General features: G+C 34.7%; 1 protein-coding gene across 2 annotated transcripts; it reads right to left on the bottom strand.

The window, feature by feature from the left end:
* Positions 1 to 4,557: 4,557 nt before the first annotated feature.
* Positions 4,558 to 6,508, bottom strand: LOC111484281 (probable WRKY transcription factor 15). Of its 2 annotated transcripts, none has more exons than XM_023130813.1 (3): positions 5,871 to 6,508; positions 5,017 to 5,145; positions 4,558 to 4,938 (listed from the first exon to the last, which is right to left on the bottom strand). In XM_023130813.1, the coding sequence occupies exons 1-3, from the start codon at positions 6,431 to 6,433 to the stop codon at positions 4,779 to 4,781; spliced, it is 852 nt and encodes a 283-aa protein (XP_022986581.1). In that variant the 5' UTR covers positions 6,434 to 6,508; the 3' UTR covers positions 4,558 to 4,778. The 2 variants fall into 2 exon arrangements, with proteins under 2 accessions (XP_022986581.1, XP_022986582.1); XM_023130814.1 differs by having other exon boundaries at positions 5,017 to 5,142; positions 5,871 to 6,507.
* Positions 6,509 to 20,792: the final 14,284 nt, after the last annotated feature.

Here is a 20,792-nt window from a genome sequence, read left to right as displayed (position 1 = left end):
AAGGCCGAACAACAGTCTAGCCTATGCCTAAAGCCCACGCAATAGCCTAACAAGACACACACGACCCGAGCTCAAACACAGGGTCAAGCCTAAACACCATAGGGTCCAGCCAAGCCCTCGTGGTTCATCCCTCAATTGCTAGTCAAACTCTAGTCATCTCTCCACATCCAGTTCTCCTAACTTTGATTCAGCATCAACATAGTTTTAGCTCAAGTGGTTTTGAATTAATTCAGGCTTATTCTAACGAGTTTCGACACTTCTTTGTCTAATTCGATGTATTTTTGGGTATTCATTTGTTATGTAACTCTATGAACTTAATCTAATAATTTTGTAAAAGAACATGATCTCTGAATTATCCAAGAACCCAAAAATGATATACAATCTTAAGGAAAAGTTTTGGAACGGATTACATCAATGATCAAGATTAAGAGTAAAGGAAACTCGTGATTCGAATAACTTCACAAGAGGTTTGATCAACATCACTTGACTGACTCTTCCTTGCAAGTTTTAAAACATAAGAATTGCAAAAATGAAAAAAAAATCGAACTTTCAAACTTTTATTAAGATCGACTTAAATTTCAAAGGACAAAATCAAACTTTCATTAAAGATAAATTGGTGACACCAACTTAAACTAATCAAGTAAATGGTCTTACTATTGGTATAGTTAGAAATTGATGTTGTATGATGACACGTGTCCCGTGTTTCTGCACGCGTCATGTGCTTGATACGTGTGAAATGTTTAGGAAATGATATGACTATGATATGTTTATGAAATGATATGACTATGATATGTCGATGAAATGATATGACTATTATATGTCGTTGAAATGATATGACTGTGATGTTTGTGAAATGATATAACTATGATATCTTTATGAAATGATTCGACTATAATATAGTTATGAAATGATATGATTGTTGTGTGTTTATGAAATGATAAGACTGTGATATGTTTATAAAATGATACGACTCTGATATGTTTATGAAATGATATGATTATGATATGATGATGTTAATGTTATGGTACATGTTATAATGTGACATGCTGATTATATGATATATGTTATGGTGTAACAAGTCTGACGATATAACACATGTTGTTACATGTTTTATGATATGATATGTTGAAGGATATGTTATGTGCATGATATGAGATAAGAACATGTATGATATGAATGATACGATATTTCGACACATACTTTAAAGGCTATGTTGTAAAATGATATGATAGAAGGAAAATGGAAGGGGTTGTTTTATATGATAATGAATGAAAATGTTGGGACCTCATGCTTCAGGGAATATCCCATTTTTATAACGGTATGATCACGTATGTTACGACGCAAAAAAACGATCATTATGTCTTATCATAATGCTACGATGGTCACTATTCCTACCGAGTGTTCGACAATAACTCCAAAGAATGCTAGACCGACCAGAAAAGGGACCAAAGAGGTGTGCGAGTCGACCGGTGGGTCCATACTCGCATGTGTGGACCGTGTGTAAAATAGTAAATACAATCAATTACCTGGTTAGGATAGTTGCCTAAAGGAATACATATTGAAGGGATAGGTTCTTAAAATACTCAAGCCACGTGGTACTTCTACTTCAGGTAAAAGAAAGGCATCCCTGTACGACGGACGACAACATCGCAACAGACTATGACATATGCATAGGATAGTTGTATTTATTTTCCTAGACCTAGGTTAGAATAGGATGTTTATACTTTTAATGTTTATTTATTTTATTTAGTATTTCGTTATGTCGTTTTAAAGACATTTTTGGACACATAAGTCCATGACAGTGTTTTATGTCGAAGTTTCAAATGATTATTTTCTCACAAATGAGTACGTTATGTATACAGTAGCGACTTTAGGTTAAGTAGAAATCTAGGGTCGTTACACATAAGGACCTCATGCATTTTGTGTGTACATATACACCTGGTTATTTTCTCATTTATGATGATGAGTACGAACGCATACACTATGATGATGATGATCATGTCTCGCATGATACTCAAGGGTTTGCTAACCTTCAAATGTCGCTATAGACAACTAGCTAGACTATGATTGGTCTAGGGGGGTGTTAACTGTCTGGAAATCCACGCTTGCACATGTGGGTCGCGTGTAGGGAAGTGCTACACATCCAACTTTGTCCGAACTGGAGGACACCCCTATGATGGTTTTAACGATAAGTCTCTAGATCATGAGTTGCATGTGTTTGCATTCCCTGACTCTAATACTAGAGTCACTTACCGAGTATTTATTAAAATACACAAAGTGTGTTCTACTTCTATTTTAGATAAAGGCTAGATAACCCTCGTACTACTGACGACGACATCACAAATAGAGACCATGACACGTGCATAAGATAGTAGTATTTTATTTTCTTAGAATTAGGATAGTATAGGGTCTTTATATTTTTATTGTTTTAATTGTTTTATTTATTGTTTCTTTAGGTTGTTTTAAGATACTTTCAAACACTTACATTCATAACAGTGTTTTAAGATGAAATTTGTATTTTACGATGGAGTTTTAAACGTTTAATTTCGTATAAGAGTAAGAGTTATGATGACAATAGCGACTTTAGGTTAATAGAAGTCTACAATCGTTACAATTCATAAAAAATTATTTATCGGAATTATATATTAGCAATATTTATTATTAGTATCAATTTTTTAATTTGTAGATGTTATTTTACTCTGTTTACCTCAACATTTCTTTTAATTGTATTACAAACTCAATACAGGTTTTTAGCTGAATAACATCATTCTCATTAAGTTTAAATGGTACCCGTTTAAAATTTGACTATATTTTGTGAAAATATTTAAGTTTGCGACGATCAGTTTTCGTTCTTCAGCTTTAAATGGATGTAAGCTTTAATTTTCGTTCTTCAGTTTTAAAGGAATGTAAGCATGCATATGATAATAAACTTGAGTCTATTTAGGGTTTTAGAAATTTGAGTCGTTATCGTCTATATCAAACTGCCAAAAGTTTATGAATGTGAAATGAAAATAGTCATTTAATATCTTCGACTAAAGAAATCGTGACATCGAATACAAAAGGAGATAGATCAAGATCTAAACATATTAAGAAATAAAGTTACATGTTCTTGAAATCATTACTTTTTCTCCCAAGTAATTATCTTCTAACTTTATAAAAGTTAAAGTTTATTCTAAAAAAAAAAAATGTTGTTTTCAAAGACAGATCACCAGCCAAAATAAACTAAAAGATACATTAAAAAATTGCAACTTGCAGAAAATCAGAGCAATGGTAGGGTTCTAAATGGCCAAAGTCAAAGTTGTCTAATTAGAACAAATTGAAAAAAAAAAAACATGCACCTATTTGACCATTTGTCACTAGAATTTGTAACGTTTCTTTAATCAAATCCGAGGTACAAGATAGGGTCACAATCTATCTTCATATTTCCACAACGATCAAATAATCGTCACTTAGATTCCTTATTATAGATTCTCCATGTCATTTCTTATTAACGTTGGAAATTGCACTGAAGCGGAAGAACAACTTGAGAGTCGAAATTGGAAATTGCCCACGATCGAAATATGTTGAAACAAACAACTGAAGCGGAAGAACAACTTGAGAGTCGAAATTGGAAGTTGCCCACAATCGAAATATGTCGAAACAAACAACTGAAGCGGAAGAACAACTTGAGAGTCGAAATTAGAAATTGCCCACGATCGAAATATATCGAAAGAAACAACTGAAGTGGAAGAACAACTTGGAGTCGAAATTAGAAATTGCCCACGATCGAAATATGTCGAAACAAATAACTGAAGTGGAAGAACAACTCGAGAGTCGAAATTAGAAATTTCCCACGATCGAAATATATCGAAACAAATAACTGAAGCGGAAGAACAACTTGAGAGTCGAAATTAGAAATTGCCCACGATCGAAATATGTCGAAACAAACAACTGAAGCGGAAGAACAACTCGAGAGTCGAAATTGGAAATTACCCATGATCGAAATATATCGAAACAAATAACTGAAGCGGAAGAACAACTTGAGAGTCGAAATTGGAAATTGCCCACGATCGAAGTATGTCGAAACAAATAACGGAAGCGTAAGAACAACTTGAGAGTCAAAATTAGAAATTGCCCAAATATGTCGAAACAAATAACGGAAGCGTAAGAAAAACTTGAGAGTCGAAATTAGAAATTGCCCACGATCGAAATATGTCGAAACAAATAATTTAAGATTTTTCTCAAGTTAACAAGTGCTAGATCTTTATCCACTCTAAGTTAATAACTTCTTTTACTAAGTTAAACTTATTAACTCACATTATCCACGTCACTTCTTATCGACGTGAGACTATATTAGTATATAAAAAAACGAGTAACAAGCTCGAGACATATCTATCAAACCCCTCAACAAGTCGTCGGTGTGATAAGGCTTTTCTCTTCTTGCCCACCATTCTTGACTTTGCCGCTGTCCTTCAACTCTTGTTCTTCATCTTTGCTCTCAAGTTTTCTGCATTCAAACTAAAGAAAATGGAAGCCCCACAACTTTCCTAAAGGCACCATAATGTAATACTCAACAAATCAAATCAAATCAGATCAAATCCATTATCTTCTTCATATCTTTTACTTTAAAATACCCACTAAAACTCCCAACTTTTTGTGTTTTTTGTTCTTTGGGGAGTTCCCCACATAAGTTTACATGAAAAACAACAAAGAACAAAGATCTAAGATACAAATTCCTATTTTTTCTGTATGAATCAAAAGAAACCAGACAGATTCTTCGCTGTTCTTTGGTTTTTTTTTCACCAGGATTCGAGTATAAGACTTGAGGCCTCTGCAACAGATTGCGAGTGATTATGGTCGCCTTCGTATGTCACTATTAACATACTTGGATCATCTGAGGCTCTCTCAACGTGCTTTCTAGCTGGACATCCTCTTAAACTGCTACACTTATAATAGCCTCTGCATATTACAAATCTCCCATTATAACTCACCAAAAGCTTCATGATTTCTATGAACTTTGAGGAATTTAACCATTACCTTGGATATGGAGAACCCTTTATTGGCTTCTGTCCATACTTCCTCCATGAATAATCATCCGGAGGAATATCAGCGTTCTTTGAGCTTATGGCTGGCACTCTCACCACCCTTTTTGACCTCATTTTTCTGCTTTTCATTCAAATCAAAAACATGGGTTTTGTTTGTTTAGTTCATATCCATTGAAAAGATTAGAGAAATGCTTAAATTCCCACAAAAATATCAGAGTCCGAATCGTAAAAAACTTAACAAATTGTTGAGGATTGTTATGAGGGAGTCATATCGGTTAATTTAGGAAATGATCGTGAGTTTCTAAGTAAGTAATACATCTTGAGGCCTTTTGGAGAGTCCAAAACAGAGCTAGGAGAGCTTATGCTCGAAGAGGACAATATGTTGTTATTCCTAAAATGTTATCAAAATCATGCCCTTAACTTAGTCATCTCAATAAAGTCCTCAAATGTCAAATAAATAAGTTGTGAGGCTCGAATGTGTAGTCAAAAGTGACAAAGGGTGTACTTTGTTTGAGGACTCTAGAGAACGAGTCGAGTCTTGATTAAGGAAGAAGCTGTTCGAGGGCTCCATCGGTCTTAAGGGAGGTTCTACCGTGTACTTTGTTGAGAGGATTGTTGAGAGGCAGTCCCACGCTATCATAGATTTATAAGTATCATGTTATCATGGAGTAACTAAGACAGCTATGTTTAAAGATAACAATATCATATTATCATCATGGAGTAGCTAAAACAGTACGAAATAACATAAAACAGCAGCTATTCCTAACAATTCCCACAAAAAAACAAATCAGAGCCCAAATCGTCAAAAACTCCAAGCTACTAAGAACAAGAAAAATTTTGAGGTACCTCTTCTTAGGGCAGTGGCAACGACCACCGGAGGATACAGAGCACTTCCCGGAGCCCAAATTCTCAGACCCGCACTTCCTCTTGAGACCAGAAGAAGCTCTGGAAAGATCGGTAATCTGAAAAGAAGAGGAAGAGGGTTCGTGTTGGAGGTTAATTTCAGAGTCGGCACCAGGAATCGAGGTCAAAAACGAGCCATTTGGAGCAGAGGAGTATGAGAAATTGATGGTGGTGGCGGATTCGAGGCGCTCAACGGGCGGAGGGATTTGTTGAATGGGCGTGGCGTTGTAGATTTTAGAGGAATCCAAAGGGGCTCGACGGAATCGAGCGTGGCCGGTTCTGGGTGAGCGGCCGAGGAGAGAAATGGCCTTTTTGAAGTGGGAGACGGCGGAATCAGCGACGGCTTGGCAATCGGAGTCGAGATTTGAAGGATGAGAGTGAGAGAGTAATGTGATGAGGTTTTTGAGGGTGTGGAGGCCGGTGGCGGCTTCTTGGACGGCGGAGTCTTGGTCCATTGAGGGGGAGAGTTGGGTGCTTGTGAAGGCTGAGAGGAGCTCCACCGCCATTGATGGAGGAGGTGGGAAGTGGGTCAAAAGGTGAATTGGGAATTGGGAAGTGATTTAGTTGAAGTAGGCATTGATATAAACAAAAAGAAAAGGAAAGTGTTAAAAGCAACAATGGAGTCATCCTGTGTGTGTTGTCGTTTCATTGACCATTGGTATGCAACCCATGAGTGATGGGTCCCTCTCTACTAATTTCTTTTTTTTTTTAATTCTTTCTTGAAGAACTACTATTGGGTAGTTGTTGTTTATTTGAATTAGGTTTGAATGGACCGTTCATCATATTCTAACACTATCTCTACATAATGAGAAATTATTCAAGTAGCTTCAACGTTGTCTCCCTAATTTTGGAATGGTTGAACAAATTTAAAAACTTTATTTTCAACTCCGATTGAATAATGGTTAAAAAGCCAAATGTGGAATTTAAGACCGTCATATGTGATGCAATAAGGGATATATGTACGTATGAGACCATCCGAATGAAAGTGATCATAAGAATATGATAATTAAGAAATGGTATTAGAGTGGTATGAAGAAGTACATGAATGAACTGCGATATTTCTAAGATGGATGTGAGGCTATTAGGTGGTAAATCTACAAATGGTAACAGAGCTGTGTAAAGAAAAATATGAATGAATTGTGATTTTTTTTTTTGATGCATGTGAGTCAATCAAGTCCCAAATTTAGATTTCAAATCCTAGGCATGAGACATTACAAATAGTATTAGAGTGGTACGAAGAAATATATGAATGAACTGAGATCACATTCGAATGAAAGCAAGAGAAAATTGAAAGTTACTATATGTAACCGTCTAAGTCTGCCGCTAGTAGATATTGTCTGCTTTTGCTTATTATGTATTGCGTCAGCCTCACGATTTTAAAATGCATCTAGGTTTCCACACTCTTAAGAAATGTTTTGTTCCCCTCTCCAACTAATGTGATATCTCACAATCCACCCCCCTTGGGGGCCTAGCATCCTCGCTGGCACACCGTACGATGTCAGAGTTTGATATCATTTGTAATAGTCCAAGCTCACTGTTAGTAGATATTGTCCGCTTTGGCTCGTTACGTATTGTCATCAGTTTCACTTTTTTAAAATACGTCTACTAGGGAGAGGTTTCACACACTTATAAGGAATGCTTTGTTCTCCCTCCAACCAATGTGAAATCTCACAATCCACCCCCTTGGGGGCCTAGTGTCCTCACTGGCACACCGTCCGGTGTCTGGTTCTGATATCATTTGTAACAGTCCAATCTCACTACTAGTAGATATTGTCCGCTTTGACCCGTTAGGTATTGCTGTCAATTTCACTGTTTTAAAAATATGTCTACTAGGGAGAGGTTTCCACACACTTATAAGAAATGCTTCATCCCCCCTCCAACCAATGTGAGATCTCACAATCCACCTCCTTGGAGACCTAGCATCCTCGCTGGCACATCGTCCAGTGTCTGACTCTGATATCATTTATAGCAGCTCAAGTTCACTACTGGTAAATATTGTTCGCTTTGACTCGTTACATATCACCGTCAGCCTTACTATTTTAAAACGCATCTACTAGAGAGAAGTTTCCACACCCTTATAAAGAATGCTTCGTTTCCCTTTCCAACCAATGTGAAATCTCACACTACCTTACCAACACCTATATTATTACTAAACAAATGACAATAGGAATTCGAGGGAAGGAAAAATATGAGAGAGAGTCGCAATCCAAGAAAAGGGAAGTCGATAAACTAACCCTAGTTGGCCATCGACCACTCAACACATATTTAACAACCATTAAAGTCTTCCTTCAACCTTAATTCGAGAGCCTAACGAACTCGGATCAACTTAAATTGATTATATCAATGTTAAATTTATAACTTAAATAAAAGAACAACAACTATCATTTATCCTTATCTAAAGTCAAGGCGTTACCATTTTAGCATGGGACTTGAGAGGACTAGTCATGTTGTGATTCCTCGAATTTATGTCCGAATATTCTGATTAAATGCCCGTAACCTTCATTAGGTTATATATCCTATCATTATAAAAGATGATATTTTATTCCTACTATAGCTTTTAATATAATAGGGAAGGAATGTTTAATATAATACATAATCTACGTTTCTACACCCTTATAAAAAATATTTTGTTCCCCTCTGCAACCAATGTGAGATTTCACAATCCACCCCTCTTGAGTTCCTAGTGTCATGGTCCTACTTTACCTACGTCCTCGTTGGCACACTGTTCAATGTCTAGCATGATATCATTTGTAATAGCCATGCTGACCGCTAGTAGATATTGTTCCCTTTGGCTCTTTGTGTGTTAGAGTCAGCCTCACTGTTTTAAAACAAATCTACTAGGGAAAGGTTTCCACGCCTTTATAAAGAATGCTTCTTCCCCTTTCCAACCAATGTGAGATCTCACAATCTAAGCCCCCTTGCTGGCACACAATCGATATCTGACTATGACATCATTTGTAACAGTCCAAGCTCACTCTAATAGATGTTGTCCATTTTGACCCGTTATATAGCCGTCAACCTCACTTTTTCTAAAACATGTCTACTAGAGAGAGGTTTCCACACATTTATATGAAATGATTCTATAATAACCAAAAAAATAAGGAAAAAAACAAAAAAAACTTTGTTCCACATCGCTAAAGCTTAGAAGTGGGGAGTTGGCCTCCACTGTAAAGGGGAGGTCCCACTTCATTTTATCATCCCTATTGAACCGTTCGAGCCAGATAGGATTAGCCATTTTGCAATTCTTTGAATTTATGTCTGAACATTCTAATTAAACGCTCGTAACCTCCATTAAATTATATATCTCTCTCATTACAAAAGACGATACAAATGTTTTCAAACAAAAAGAGTAACGATCATCATATTTTATACCTACTCTAGTTTTTAATATAATACATAAAATAATAATAACAAGTGAAGTAACACTTCTTTTCTTAGTAAAATAAGACTTTAGAATATGATTAGGTCAAAATATTGGAGTATTCTTCCAATCGTCTCATCAACGGCAAATGAACAATAATTTTAGAATAAGTTGAGGGATGCCGGCATAATAATAATCCCTTAGACTTTTCTGTTGAATTATTCCACATTTTCCTTCTCCCTATTCTTCCCATTATACTATGTTATTAAATGTCTTTCTAGAAACGCTTTAATGAGTTGAATTATGTTAGGCACACATTAGTTGTCACATCGTCCTAACAACTTGAATATCAATTTGATAAAACGAACGTCCACATAGCATTTCATACATATTTAGTGATCGGCATATTCCGCTAGTTAACACGTTGCTTCTAAGAGTGAATATTATCTTTACAAATTAACACGAGTTCTTGCAGCATATTTTGTCCTTATTCACATGCTTCCTAAGAGGTCACTTAATGTAGAATTACTTCAAGCCTAACACGTTTAACTTTGAAACTCTATGATTAAGTCACTGAAAAGAAAAGTGAAGGTGCATCTTGTTTGTGTAGTTAGTGACTATCAATTATTTTAAACATTTTTTTTACTACCATATCTTCAGGTTTACTCTCATTCGAGTATGATCTCAGTTCATTCATGCACCCCTCTTTTACTCGGAATCACATTATAATGTTATTTAATGATTGATCTTGTTCATTAACGTACTATGAGTATGGTTGAAATTAATAGGTTTTTAGAGATTTTTATACGTTCTTTAATAAAAATGAGTAGGCGAATAGAACGGTTTAAAATTTAATTGGATAATGAAGCTAAAAATTGAAGTTTTTCCAAATTTGAAAATGATAGGAAAAAAAAAAAAAAATATAGATTCTAATAAAATGAAAGCTTATGATAAAAATGCATGAGAAGCATATAATTCATTAATATTTCTAATGAAAAACTATGTTTTAATTGGTCAAACTTTGAACTTTCTAAATGATTTACCCACGAAAGAGAAAGATTTCATCCAAATCAATGGACTTTCATATGTAATTATTATTTTTTTTAATGAAAAACTCCAATAAAATAATGTCTAAAATGGAGTAGTTGGATAGAAATATCGACGTCTATAATTTTATAAAAATATTGATAATGCCGATATAAATTTCATGAAAATTGCTCGATGAAACTTTAGTTACAATAGCTTATTTAAATTATAATCGACTTTTTTTAATCATCATATCTAAAAATACATAGAAGCTATATCAAAAGTGACCTCTCTATAAGTGGTATGATGTGAGTGATGTGCACTGATAGTCTATATATTTTAAAATAATCTCGGTAGACTCCGACCACAATCTTAACGACCATGATTTCCACTTCTCTCAAGGTTGGTGGATCATATTTCTTGAATGTCACAGTAATAAAACTCGTAAGTGGTAACAATTTGCTTATAAAGTATATAATTTTTCTAGTGGTCACCATAGCTTGAGTGAACTGATTTGCTTGACTTCTCGAATTATGGTCATAAAAGGCTAGATTATAAGTACCTTCAGACTGGGTACGAGGCCTTACTGATTCTTAGACCCAAAAATCGGTAGATTGGTCATCTTCCTCTCTAGAGTGTCATCCATAAACCTTCCTAAGGCCTATATGCTACCTCCATGACCTCTAATGGTCTTGTCTTCATGTCTTGGTGCATAACTCGATTTCAACCACATCTTATTGAGTTAACCTTCATTCAAAAACGTCGAGGGACATTGCCCTTACTAAAAATCTCAATTACGTAATCTAATATCATGCATCGAGTTCATTCAAGATTATATTGCTTCATGTACTACTTTACAAGTTCTAACTCACTTATTAGTCACGACAGGACATACTATCGAGCTGAGCCACAAAAGATGTATGAGTTTCTATCTAAAATCAATCTATAGAACCTCTAACCCGACTATTCTGATACCAATTTGTCATGATCTGTTTTCTAAGGTTTCAAATTACGGATTGCGATGTAGATTGACAACAAAAAGTAGTGTAAAAATTTTCAATGAATTTAAAAACAACCACATAAAAAAAAATATTTACTATTTGAAAATACCATTTGGGGGACGAGTTACAAGATAAAATACAAATTACAACCCAAATTAAAAAGACTAACGTAGTGGAAGAATCCTTATGATTGATCTAGTCACGTCTCCTCTCGTAGTGATATCTCATATTGGCTCGAGCGCGTGAATTTCTCAAGTTCTTGTATAGGATCCTGGGGAACTCTAAGACATATCATGTTCCTGCTAGTCATACATGTTTATTACAAGCCATCATCTCACTACCCTTTTGGTAGTTTCCAAAATCACTTGTCTAGATGTTCTACATCTGTCTAAGCATGCTTCACAAGTATGGCATCATACTCACGTGTGAAACTGTTGTTCTACTCTTCGTAATTTCATCTCATCTCGAATTTCTCCCTTAAGATGGTGAAGGCATGGCCATAGCTTGACTCATTTTTCCTGCTTTTCTCGACCCCGAGGTTCACTGGACTACCTTGACAGTTCCATGTCCTTCTCTTTGTGAGCATACTTGTCTTAACCAAAGGATAGCTTAGAATGTGGTATACATGATCCTAACATCCACGTAACATCCACGTGCTGCTACTGAACTTAGTCTTCTCCACCAAAGTCCAAAGTGACTGTTCATCTATTGGGTCCTTCTCAATAGGAATATCCTTCACCCCATATCTCATCGGTGGCATAAAGCGCCCATCATGCTTTTGGAAGTCTATATCTTGAACTTAGCTCCTGAAAACTCCAACCAAGCCTTGAAGCCATGACCTCCATAGTTTCACTCTCAAGGTTGGTAAGTCTTATCTCTCGACTTCCCAACTTAACCAAGACTACTTAATGTAATGGTTTGTTTGATGGGGGCTTAATTTCTATAGTGGTCGATGTCTATATGAACAATATTGTATGAGTATACTATGTGGTATGTACCAAGGCATGCTCTATACTGTCTAAGCCTATTACGTGGTCTCCATGGAGCGTGCTTGACATCTAGAATTATGGTCAGAGAGGTTGAGTCATAGGTATATCATCTCGTACTAGGCCTTAAGAAGTCTCATGTACATCTTTGGATGTCTCGTACCCTACGACGTCACCTCTCTGTCTTCCTAAGGCTAGTAAGCGATAACATGATCAACTCTCTCGGCCTTCTCACAATAACTCGAATCTAGCATCAACATATTGGGTAAACATTTACTATTTAATTTCTTTAAGGCATAATCAAAGCTACCACGTAACCCAAAACAAACATCAACAAATTGATGTATTTAGGCAAAAACACTCGCCTAATACGCAGACAGCTGGTTAACTTTTAAGTGTTGTATTGCTTCTGCTTTTAACTTTAAGTAAGTTTTTATAAATTAATTTGATATTGAATGAAATAATTTTAAATATTTTGTTACCTGAATCCCTTTGCAACCAACTATTAGTGTCGAATTTCACATATTAACTCCTATGGAAACGATTAATTATTTATCACTTGCTGCATATATATTTGTGACTGTTGTGAGCAAACAAGTTTTTGCAATCATTTTCCGGATTAGATTGATTTTTTTACATTAGTTGAGTTGATTTTTTTGGTGGATTTTGATTTTAATTGCAATTATTGTAGCTATATATATAATATATGAAAGAATTACTTGGCTAAATTAAGTCATATATATATACACACTTTCTTAGACAAGACTTTTGGAGTTGTATTTTCTCTATTATTATATATACTTATCAATATGTTTTAACCAATATTCCTCCTTGCATTTTCTCTCTCTTATTCTTTGTGTTTATCTAGATCGAGTGTGTAAGTTGTCGTGTGGTCCTAACAACTAGTATTAGAGCTATGCCAGATTCTCCACAATCTATGAAGATAGAAAACTCAAAGATTGGAATTGAGAAGTTTGATGGATATGGTTTCAGTTTCTAGAAGATGTAGATTCAAGATTATCTACACTAGAAAGATTTTCACGAACCCCTATTGAAGGTGAAGCCGGATGCCATTACCACTGAGCAATTGAAGCTAAAGAATTGACATGCCTAGGGTTGATCTGTTGATGCGGTTTAGAAATGTGACATTCAACATCATCAAGAAGAAGACAATGTCAAATCTATTGAAGGCGCTGTCGAATATGTACGAAAAATCATCGGTTATGAACAAAGTGTATTTGATGTGTAGATTATATAATTTACAAATCTCTGAAGATGGATTCGTTGCTGATCATATAAATAAGCTCAATATGATTGTAATTTAATGAGTTTAGTGATTCAAAGAGGACATTAAAGCATTACTTTTGATGTCATATTTACCCAAGTCTTAGGATACTGTTGTTGCTACGATCAACAGTTCCGAGATCTGAGAAACTGAAATTTGATGGAATCCAAGAAATGGTTCTTAGCGAAAGTATTTTTAAACGAGGAATTGGAGATTCATCAGACAGTGCTCTTAGTGTTGACCCAGAGAAAGAAGTAAATCAAAGAGCCCAAACAAACGTGGCCGATGAAAATCAAGGAACCCCGAAAAATCTCCAAATAAACTAAACATAATGGGTTGAAATTGTGGAGAGTAGGGACACCTTCGGACAAGTTGTACAAGACAAAAGAGAGAGCAGAATCACAAATTGAATGATGATAATGATTCTATAAATTCAGCAAAAGACATTAGAGATGCTCTAATCCTCACGTGGACAGCTCGATTGAATCTTAGATTTTGGATTCATGTGCATCTTTTCGTTCGTCTTCAAATAAGGAACTATTTCAGAATTTTAATTTTGGAAATTTTGAGAAGGCGTACCTTGCTGACAACAAAATCTTAAAGATTGAAAGAAAGAAGGATGCCTATATAAAAACTCCCACAAGAAATCAGTGAAGATTAAAAGATGCCAAATATATTCGTGGTCTCAAGAAAAACCTGATCTCTATTGGTCAGTTGGATAACATGGGCATGCAGCAAAGTTTGGGAAGAGTTTAGGGAAGATTGTGAAGTGTACTATATGATAGCATGTGACACAAAATCTGAAACTTTATACACCACTACCACACGGTGTATAAACATGGTTGCTATTGCTGATAGTGCTTCCTATTCATGTCTATGACACAATAGACTTGGACATATTAGCGTCAAAGGTGTTGGTTGGGAATGAAGTTTTAAAAGACCTGAAATTTGTTGATATGGGTCGTTGTGAGAGTTGTGTTATGGGCTGATAGAAATGAGTTAGCTTCACAAAGGCGGTCAGAGAACCAAAGAAAGTGTGGTTGGAACTGGTCTATATTGACTTTTGGGGACCATCTGATAAGGATCATGTGTTCCAAATGTTCCAACTGGACCTATTACACGATCTAAGGTCAAGAAGATTCAACAAGCATTCATTCTTCATCTACAAAATTGGATAGACTTGGTTCAACCATTATTTTATGTGTTATAAGCTGATTTGATTGAGGAATGACCATTTCGAGCTTTAGAAGTGAGTATTTATACGGTTGAAGTAGTAGATAAAATTGTAAGCAACATTTCATGAGTTGTTAGAAAACTTTATTTATTGTTTTTTTAATTCCATAATTCTTGTAAATGGGTCAAAGGTTGGAAGTTAATTGTCAAATTGTCTTCGTCTAGAGAGGGGATCGAGATTAAATCATGACCACTAATTTCTTTAATGTGCTTTGAAGATTTGAAAGTTTCTTTTGTGTGAGACTATAAATACCCACCGATTATTATGTAAAAAAAATATTATGAATGAATAAAATTGAAATCAAGACTTTTACCCTTATAAATCTGAACATCATCTTTGTCATTTTTTAAGTTTCATGCAATTATTGTGGTAGATTGCATGTGAGTCATTCAATTAAGCCTTAATGAAGTTCTTGTGGAGTGACTCAATTTAGAACAAGGTTCCAGATCTTGATATTAAATTTTTGATCTTAAGAGAAGTTCTTGTGGAGTGACTCAATTTAGAACAAACAAGGTTCCCGATCTTGATATTAAATTTTTGATCTTAACAGGTAATCTAATTCTAGCATTATCTCTTAGTTGACCCAAATTTTGTATAAGGAGATACTAATTTCTTTGAATCAAGAGTTCTTACTTCAACAAAAGCTTGGATCGTTACCTTATCACCATCTCTAGTTTCATCACTTGCTGGATCAAAGTTCTACATCACCTTCATCGGTAATTTTAGTAGGAAAGTATGAATTTCTTTCTTGAAACAGAATTCAAATGTGTTTGCGATCTTCAAGAAGGGGAAAGGTGATGTTGAAAATTAAATCAACCTAAAGATCAAACGTTTGAGGACCGACAATAAAGGAGAGTATGACAAGTCAAAACTCAAACCATATTGTGTCGTTGAGGAAATTAGATTAACGAAGTTAGTTCTCAATAAGGCAAGACAAAATAATGTTACTGAAAGGATGAATAAAACATGGAATGAGCGGGAAAGAAGTATGAGGATTCATTGTGGATTGCCAAAGATATTTTGGGCTGATGTTGTAAATACAACAACCTACTTGATCAATAGTGACCTGTCAGTACCCTTAGAATTCAAGTTGCGAGAAGAGGTATGGACAGGAAAAGAGCTCAAGTTCTCCCACTTGAAAACTTTTGGCTACATTATGTATGTTCATGTTGATTCAAAGAAGAGATATACTTGACGCTAAGGCTATGAAGTGCTACTTCATAGGAAATGATTCTGACATGTTCGGGTACGGATATTAGGATGAAAAAGTAGAAGAATCCTGAAACATTGTGACGTAACTTTTGATGAAAAAACCTTGTACAAGGAAAAAGAGAAGAAAGGTTCTGAGACAACGAAGCAAGTTACGGAAAAATTTACCTAGTAATGTTACAATACTCAAGAAATTCCTGAGATTGTTGCTGAGGAACCAGAGGTAGAAAAAGTGACCCCTAAGCAAAGTGTTGAGAAAATCATCTAAAACCATTAAGAGTACCAGATAAGTATTCACCTTCATTACACTATTGTTGTTGACTGATGAAGGGAAACTAGAGTCCTTTGATGAGACCCAATAGTCGGAGGATATAACTAAGTAGGAACAAGTCATGGATAATCAGATGAGTTGGATGTCTAAGCTTTAAAATTGTGTTGCTCTTTCATCTACTGAGGCTGAGTACGTGACAGTAGCTGAAGTTGAAAAGAAGATGATATAGATGACAAACTATCTACATGTATTAGACAAGAAGTAGTGCAAGAAGATTATGATACAGATTGTCAGAGTTCCATACAGTTGGTGAAGAACCTAATTTCTCATTCAAAGATGTTAACAAATATGTTGATGTTGGAAAATTGAGGTGATGTGCAAAATCTTAATTTGTTTGGCACGTTGAAAATATTGATGATTATTTGAAAATGAAAATTTTGGTTGATTAGATGAGTATCAAGGTAAGAGAATTGTTAGTCTATGGACCCTGCTTTTTATTTATAGCTTACTCACGTGATAGTATACAACTTTAGTATACAACTATATATAGTAAATGATTATTATCTAGTAAAGTCTTGGATAGATAGTTATGTACGGTAGATGTCTATATATGGTAAATTGAAACTATATATATAGACTTAGCCGGTACTTTAATGTATTTTCTATTCCTATACATATTTGTAGTTATTAATATAAATCTCTAAATTAAGTACACATCCAAATTGCTCATTAGAATAGCGGTGTAGGAAAATAGATTTTATGATAGGTCTCATTCATGAAATTATATGTGTTTGCATTTAACCCTAATAGTTGGGTCATTTACTGAGTATTTCTTAAAATATCAAGTCACGTGCTACTTCTATTTCAAGTAAAGGCAAAACATTTTTGTACGGGCTGACGATGACATCACAATTCGAGACCATGACACATGCATAAGGTAGATGCATTTATCTTCCTAAACTAGAATAAGATGTTTTTAATTTACCACGTAAGTCCATGGTAGTGTTTTAAGATGAAATTTATGTTTTATGAAGAAGTTTAAATGAATATTTCCACATTCAATGTTAGTGATATGTATACAGAAGCAGTGGTGGACACCCTCTTGGTCACGTGGAATGTGTTATTTTCCTACGCCACACATATCCTCTTTGGTTCCTTTAATTTGACTCTAAGGGTCAGTTGAATTTTTGGTTCTTCTTGTGTCGACACTCAGCTACTCTTGTGACCATTCTTTCTGCAACCAAAACAAGCACTTGATCTGACCATACACTAGTTGTCATGTCTCTTCACACATGGCATGGTTTTGTGTTGGCTGCCTATCAATATGTCCCAGCGACGCTAACTGTGAAGATATGTGGAAAGATCAGTTGAACTTCCTTTTGTTCTTAGAGCTTCCTTGTCATCTAGACAATCCAAGTGCTTGCTGGATACACACTTCCATAAGGTCGATGGCTTGAAGGGCTGCAACATAATCGATTAGTGTTATTGTTTCCACCATTCCTTGAATCTCCCCTCGAAGTAGCATGATGAATCAACAAGTCATCTATGCATACGTATATATTAGCCTTAGAGGCGAATCGAGACAATGAGGTAAACTTGAGGTCATATTCTTCCATTGTCTTGTCCCCTTGCCTCAACTTCAAAATGGCAGTCTATGAGGCAATTCTTGTGATAGAAGAATTCCTTGAGTTGAAGTTAGGTGATCGACCCATCACTGCCACCAAGCCCTATTCATTTGATTTCCACTAGAAGTGGGCTATTTTTTTTTAACATACAAATAAGTGGTCTCTTTTTTTTTTTTTTCTGGCTGGACAATTCATGAACTCAAACATTGTCTCCATCAACTCGATCAATGCTTCAATTGCAGTCGGGGCCATTGATCGCCCATCAAATACTAGTGTGTCGTACTTTTTGAAGTTTCGTAAATATTTGGACTCCTTTTACATATACATGTTATCTTGATTTCCTTGCCATAATCTACCATTAACCAATAGATTCAGGTTACACATTACTCATGTATATTGAAGGACATCACTATCTCATGACTTATCAACATAACTCAAAACATTTATTTTAATGACTTTTTTTTTTTCGGGACTTGAGTCATGAACTTCTATGAAACTAACGCAAAATAAAAGACTCGATAATTTTTAAAATGAAAAATAACGTAATGTGACATATACATAACTAAAATACATTGAAAAATAAATGTATGACTCAGATCTACTACCCTTAAGTTGTACAACTTTAGAACACTCCCACCATTGATCATTGGTTTAGGTTCTATCTTATAAGAAAAGTAGCATAAGTGAGTATAAAATTGGTCAGTAAAGTAATCTACTTATAGGTTTCTAATCAATCTTATGGCTACATACCTAATTTTGGGTCATGGGCTATTGGAGGATAACCACTAGGTTTTGTGCTTAAACAAAATCATGGAGGTTTTGAACCCTCTGATCATTGTTTCTCATGTATTAGACCCTATCTAGGTCGTTACTGTTACATTGAATCTAGTCTCATACCTTCTCATGGTCAAGCCTAGTCGGGGCTCTCAACATATCATGATGTCTCATCATTCGACTCCTCAAAGTGCATCATCAATTAGAGTAAGATTCTCTATAGACTCTTATGGTGAATTGGTTAGCTCTTTAGTATACCTTGTATCGTATACCTACATATCTTAAATTTGTGAGATGCAAGTTTTTAGTTCAAAATAGTGGATTGAATTTACAAAGACAATGTGAAAAATATTGGTTCACTACTAGGGATTGAATTTACGCGTAAGATGCAAAATCCAAATCCAACTGATATGTACACGTTCATTTGCTTTTTGAACTTTTAAGAAATTATTGAATTTCATAAAAATATGCAAAAACACATAAATAACAAAAATTATTGAATTTCCTAAAAAAAAAAAAATGAAAAATTCAGAAATGGACGTTTTTGATGTATACATAACTTATAACTTGAAGAGCTGTTTTTTCATAAATGATTTACTCTAGAGTTGGTAATTTGTCCCATTTAATTTGATTGGAACATAGTGAATATTCTAACTGATCACTTCTTGGTTCATGCATCAATGATTTACTTCACACGTTTTATAATTTGTCCTATTTAATTTATTAGAACAAAATGAATATAAGGTGAATGTAAAAGGATGTGTTAAATCAATATCCAAAATTTTGAAACTGGATTTAGCTGATTCCTTAAAAAAGGAAATTTTGATATTTAAAAATAGTTCTGTTCCCTTAATCATAAGAGGTATATGGTTATGAGCCACTCTAATTATCAATTTCTTGATTTTATTGTTGGGAGGAAAAAAAATTTGCTGTCCTTAACGAGGGATTGCTATATAGTCAAAAAATTAAAACGGTTGAGATGTGTGCTTAAAATGATCATATATCCAGTGGAGTGATCCAAATACATTTGTCGTCATCTGTTTCGATCTCTATCACTTTTCTTCTATTTTTTCTATTCTCTTGTTCTGATACCATGTTAAAAATAAAAAACTCTATACCATGTTAAGAATAAGAAACATAGGTGAGATGGAAAGTTTAGTAGCGAGATTGAAAGTCCAATTTTCATTAATGTTCATAACGTTTAGACAAAATACAAATTACAAACTAAGTCCTACAAATAAGAGAAAATATTCTATTAACCAAATCCGGAAAATATAAAAAAAATTATAATTATATATAATATATTCCAATATAACCCTTGCCCTATGGACAAGTTGGAGATTCATTGATCATTCTAAAAATATGTTAAAATTTACCTAATTTAAAATCAAACACCACAACGATTAAAAGAAAAATTCAAAATGAAATACGAATGAGTGTTGGTGTTGATTTAGAGACAAAACGAGGACTAGGAAAAAAGATTAAAAAAAAAAAAATTAAAAGACCATAACCTTTATTCTTAGTATTGATACTTTGCTAGACGCAAGTGTTTTAGGTTGAGATGACACTAAAGTCATGACGTTTAGCCGAAATTTAAAATGAACTTCAACACTATTTACTTGAGAACTTAGGATTAAAGAGTGACCTAAATGCTTTAGGTTCATTTTTAGCTATATTACTTTTGTCATCTAATGGTATTAGGCACCTTTTAAGATACTTAGGTCGCCGAATTTTAGACTTGGAGATGACATACATCGTTTGGACTCATTTCTAGCTTGTTTTTGGTATAAAAGGTTACTTGAGTTCATTTTTCTTTTCGATTCTTTTTTTATCGCTCAAAACAAAAAAGAAATTGGACCCGGTACTTGGGATGAATGGAATAAAATTTTCAATTCAATAGTAGACCTATAATAAATCAGAAAATCCATGGGAAGATTACAAAGTTGTTGTTATTATTATGTTTTTGTCAATGGTCTAAGTAAGCAAAGGCGTCTTTGCAAGACCAAGTCCTCGTTCTCACTTTGCCCTCTTTTTTCTCCTCTTTTAATTGGTCCGCTCTGATTCCTCACTTCCATTAGTTTTTGTTTGTGACT

This window comes from Cucurbita maxima, unplaced genomic scaffold (genome assembly GCF_002738345.1).
Source record: "Cucurbita maxima cultivar Rimu unplaced genomic scaffold, Cmax_1.0 Cma_Scf00009, whole genome shotgun sequence".
NCBI lineage: Eukaryota > Viridiplantae > Streptophyta > Magnoliopsida > Cucurbitales > Cucurbitaceae > Cucurbita > Cucurbita maxima.
Note: the sequence above shows the minus strand (reverse complement) of the source record. Positions and strands in the feature narration are given on the sequence as shown.

Bases quoted from the DNA above. Each gene is read 5' to 3' on its own strand.
- LOC111484281 (XM_023130813.1), bottom strand. From the start codon at position 6,433: ATGGCGGTGGAGCTCCTCTCAGCCTTCACAAGCACCCAACTCTCCCCC. The intron at 5,146-5,870 runs GTACCTCAAAAT...TTGAATGAAAAG, and splicing joins TGCCACTGCCCTAAGAAGAG to CAGAAAAATGAGGTCAAAAA. The intron at 4,939-5,016 runs GTAATGGTTAAA...TGTAATATGCAG, and splicing joins AAGGGTTCTCCATATCCAAG to AGGCTATTATAAGTGTAGCA.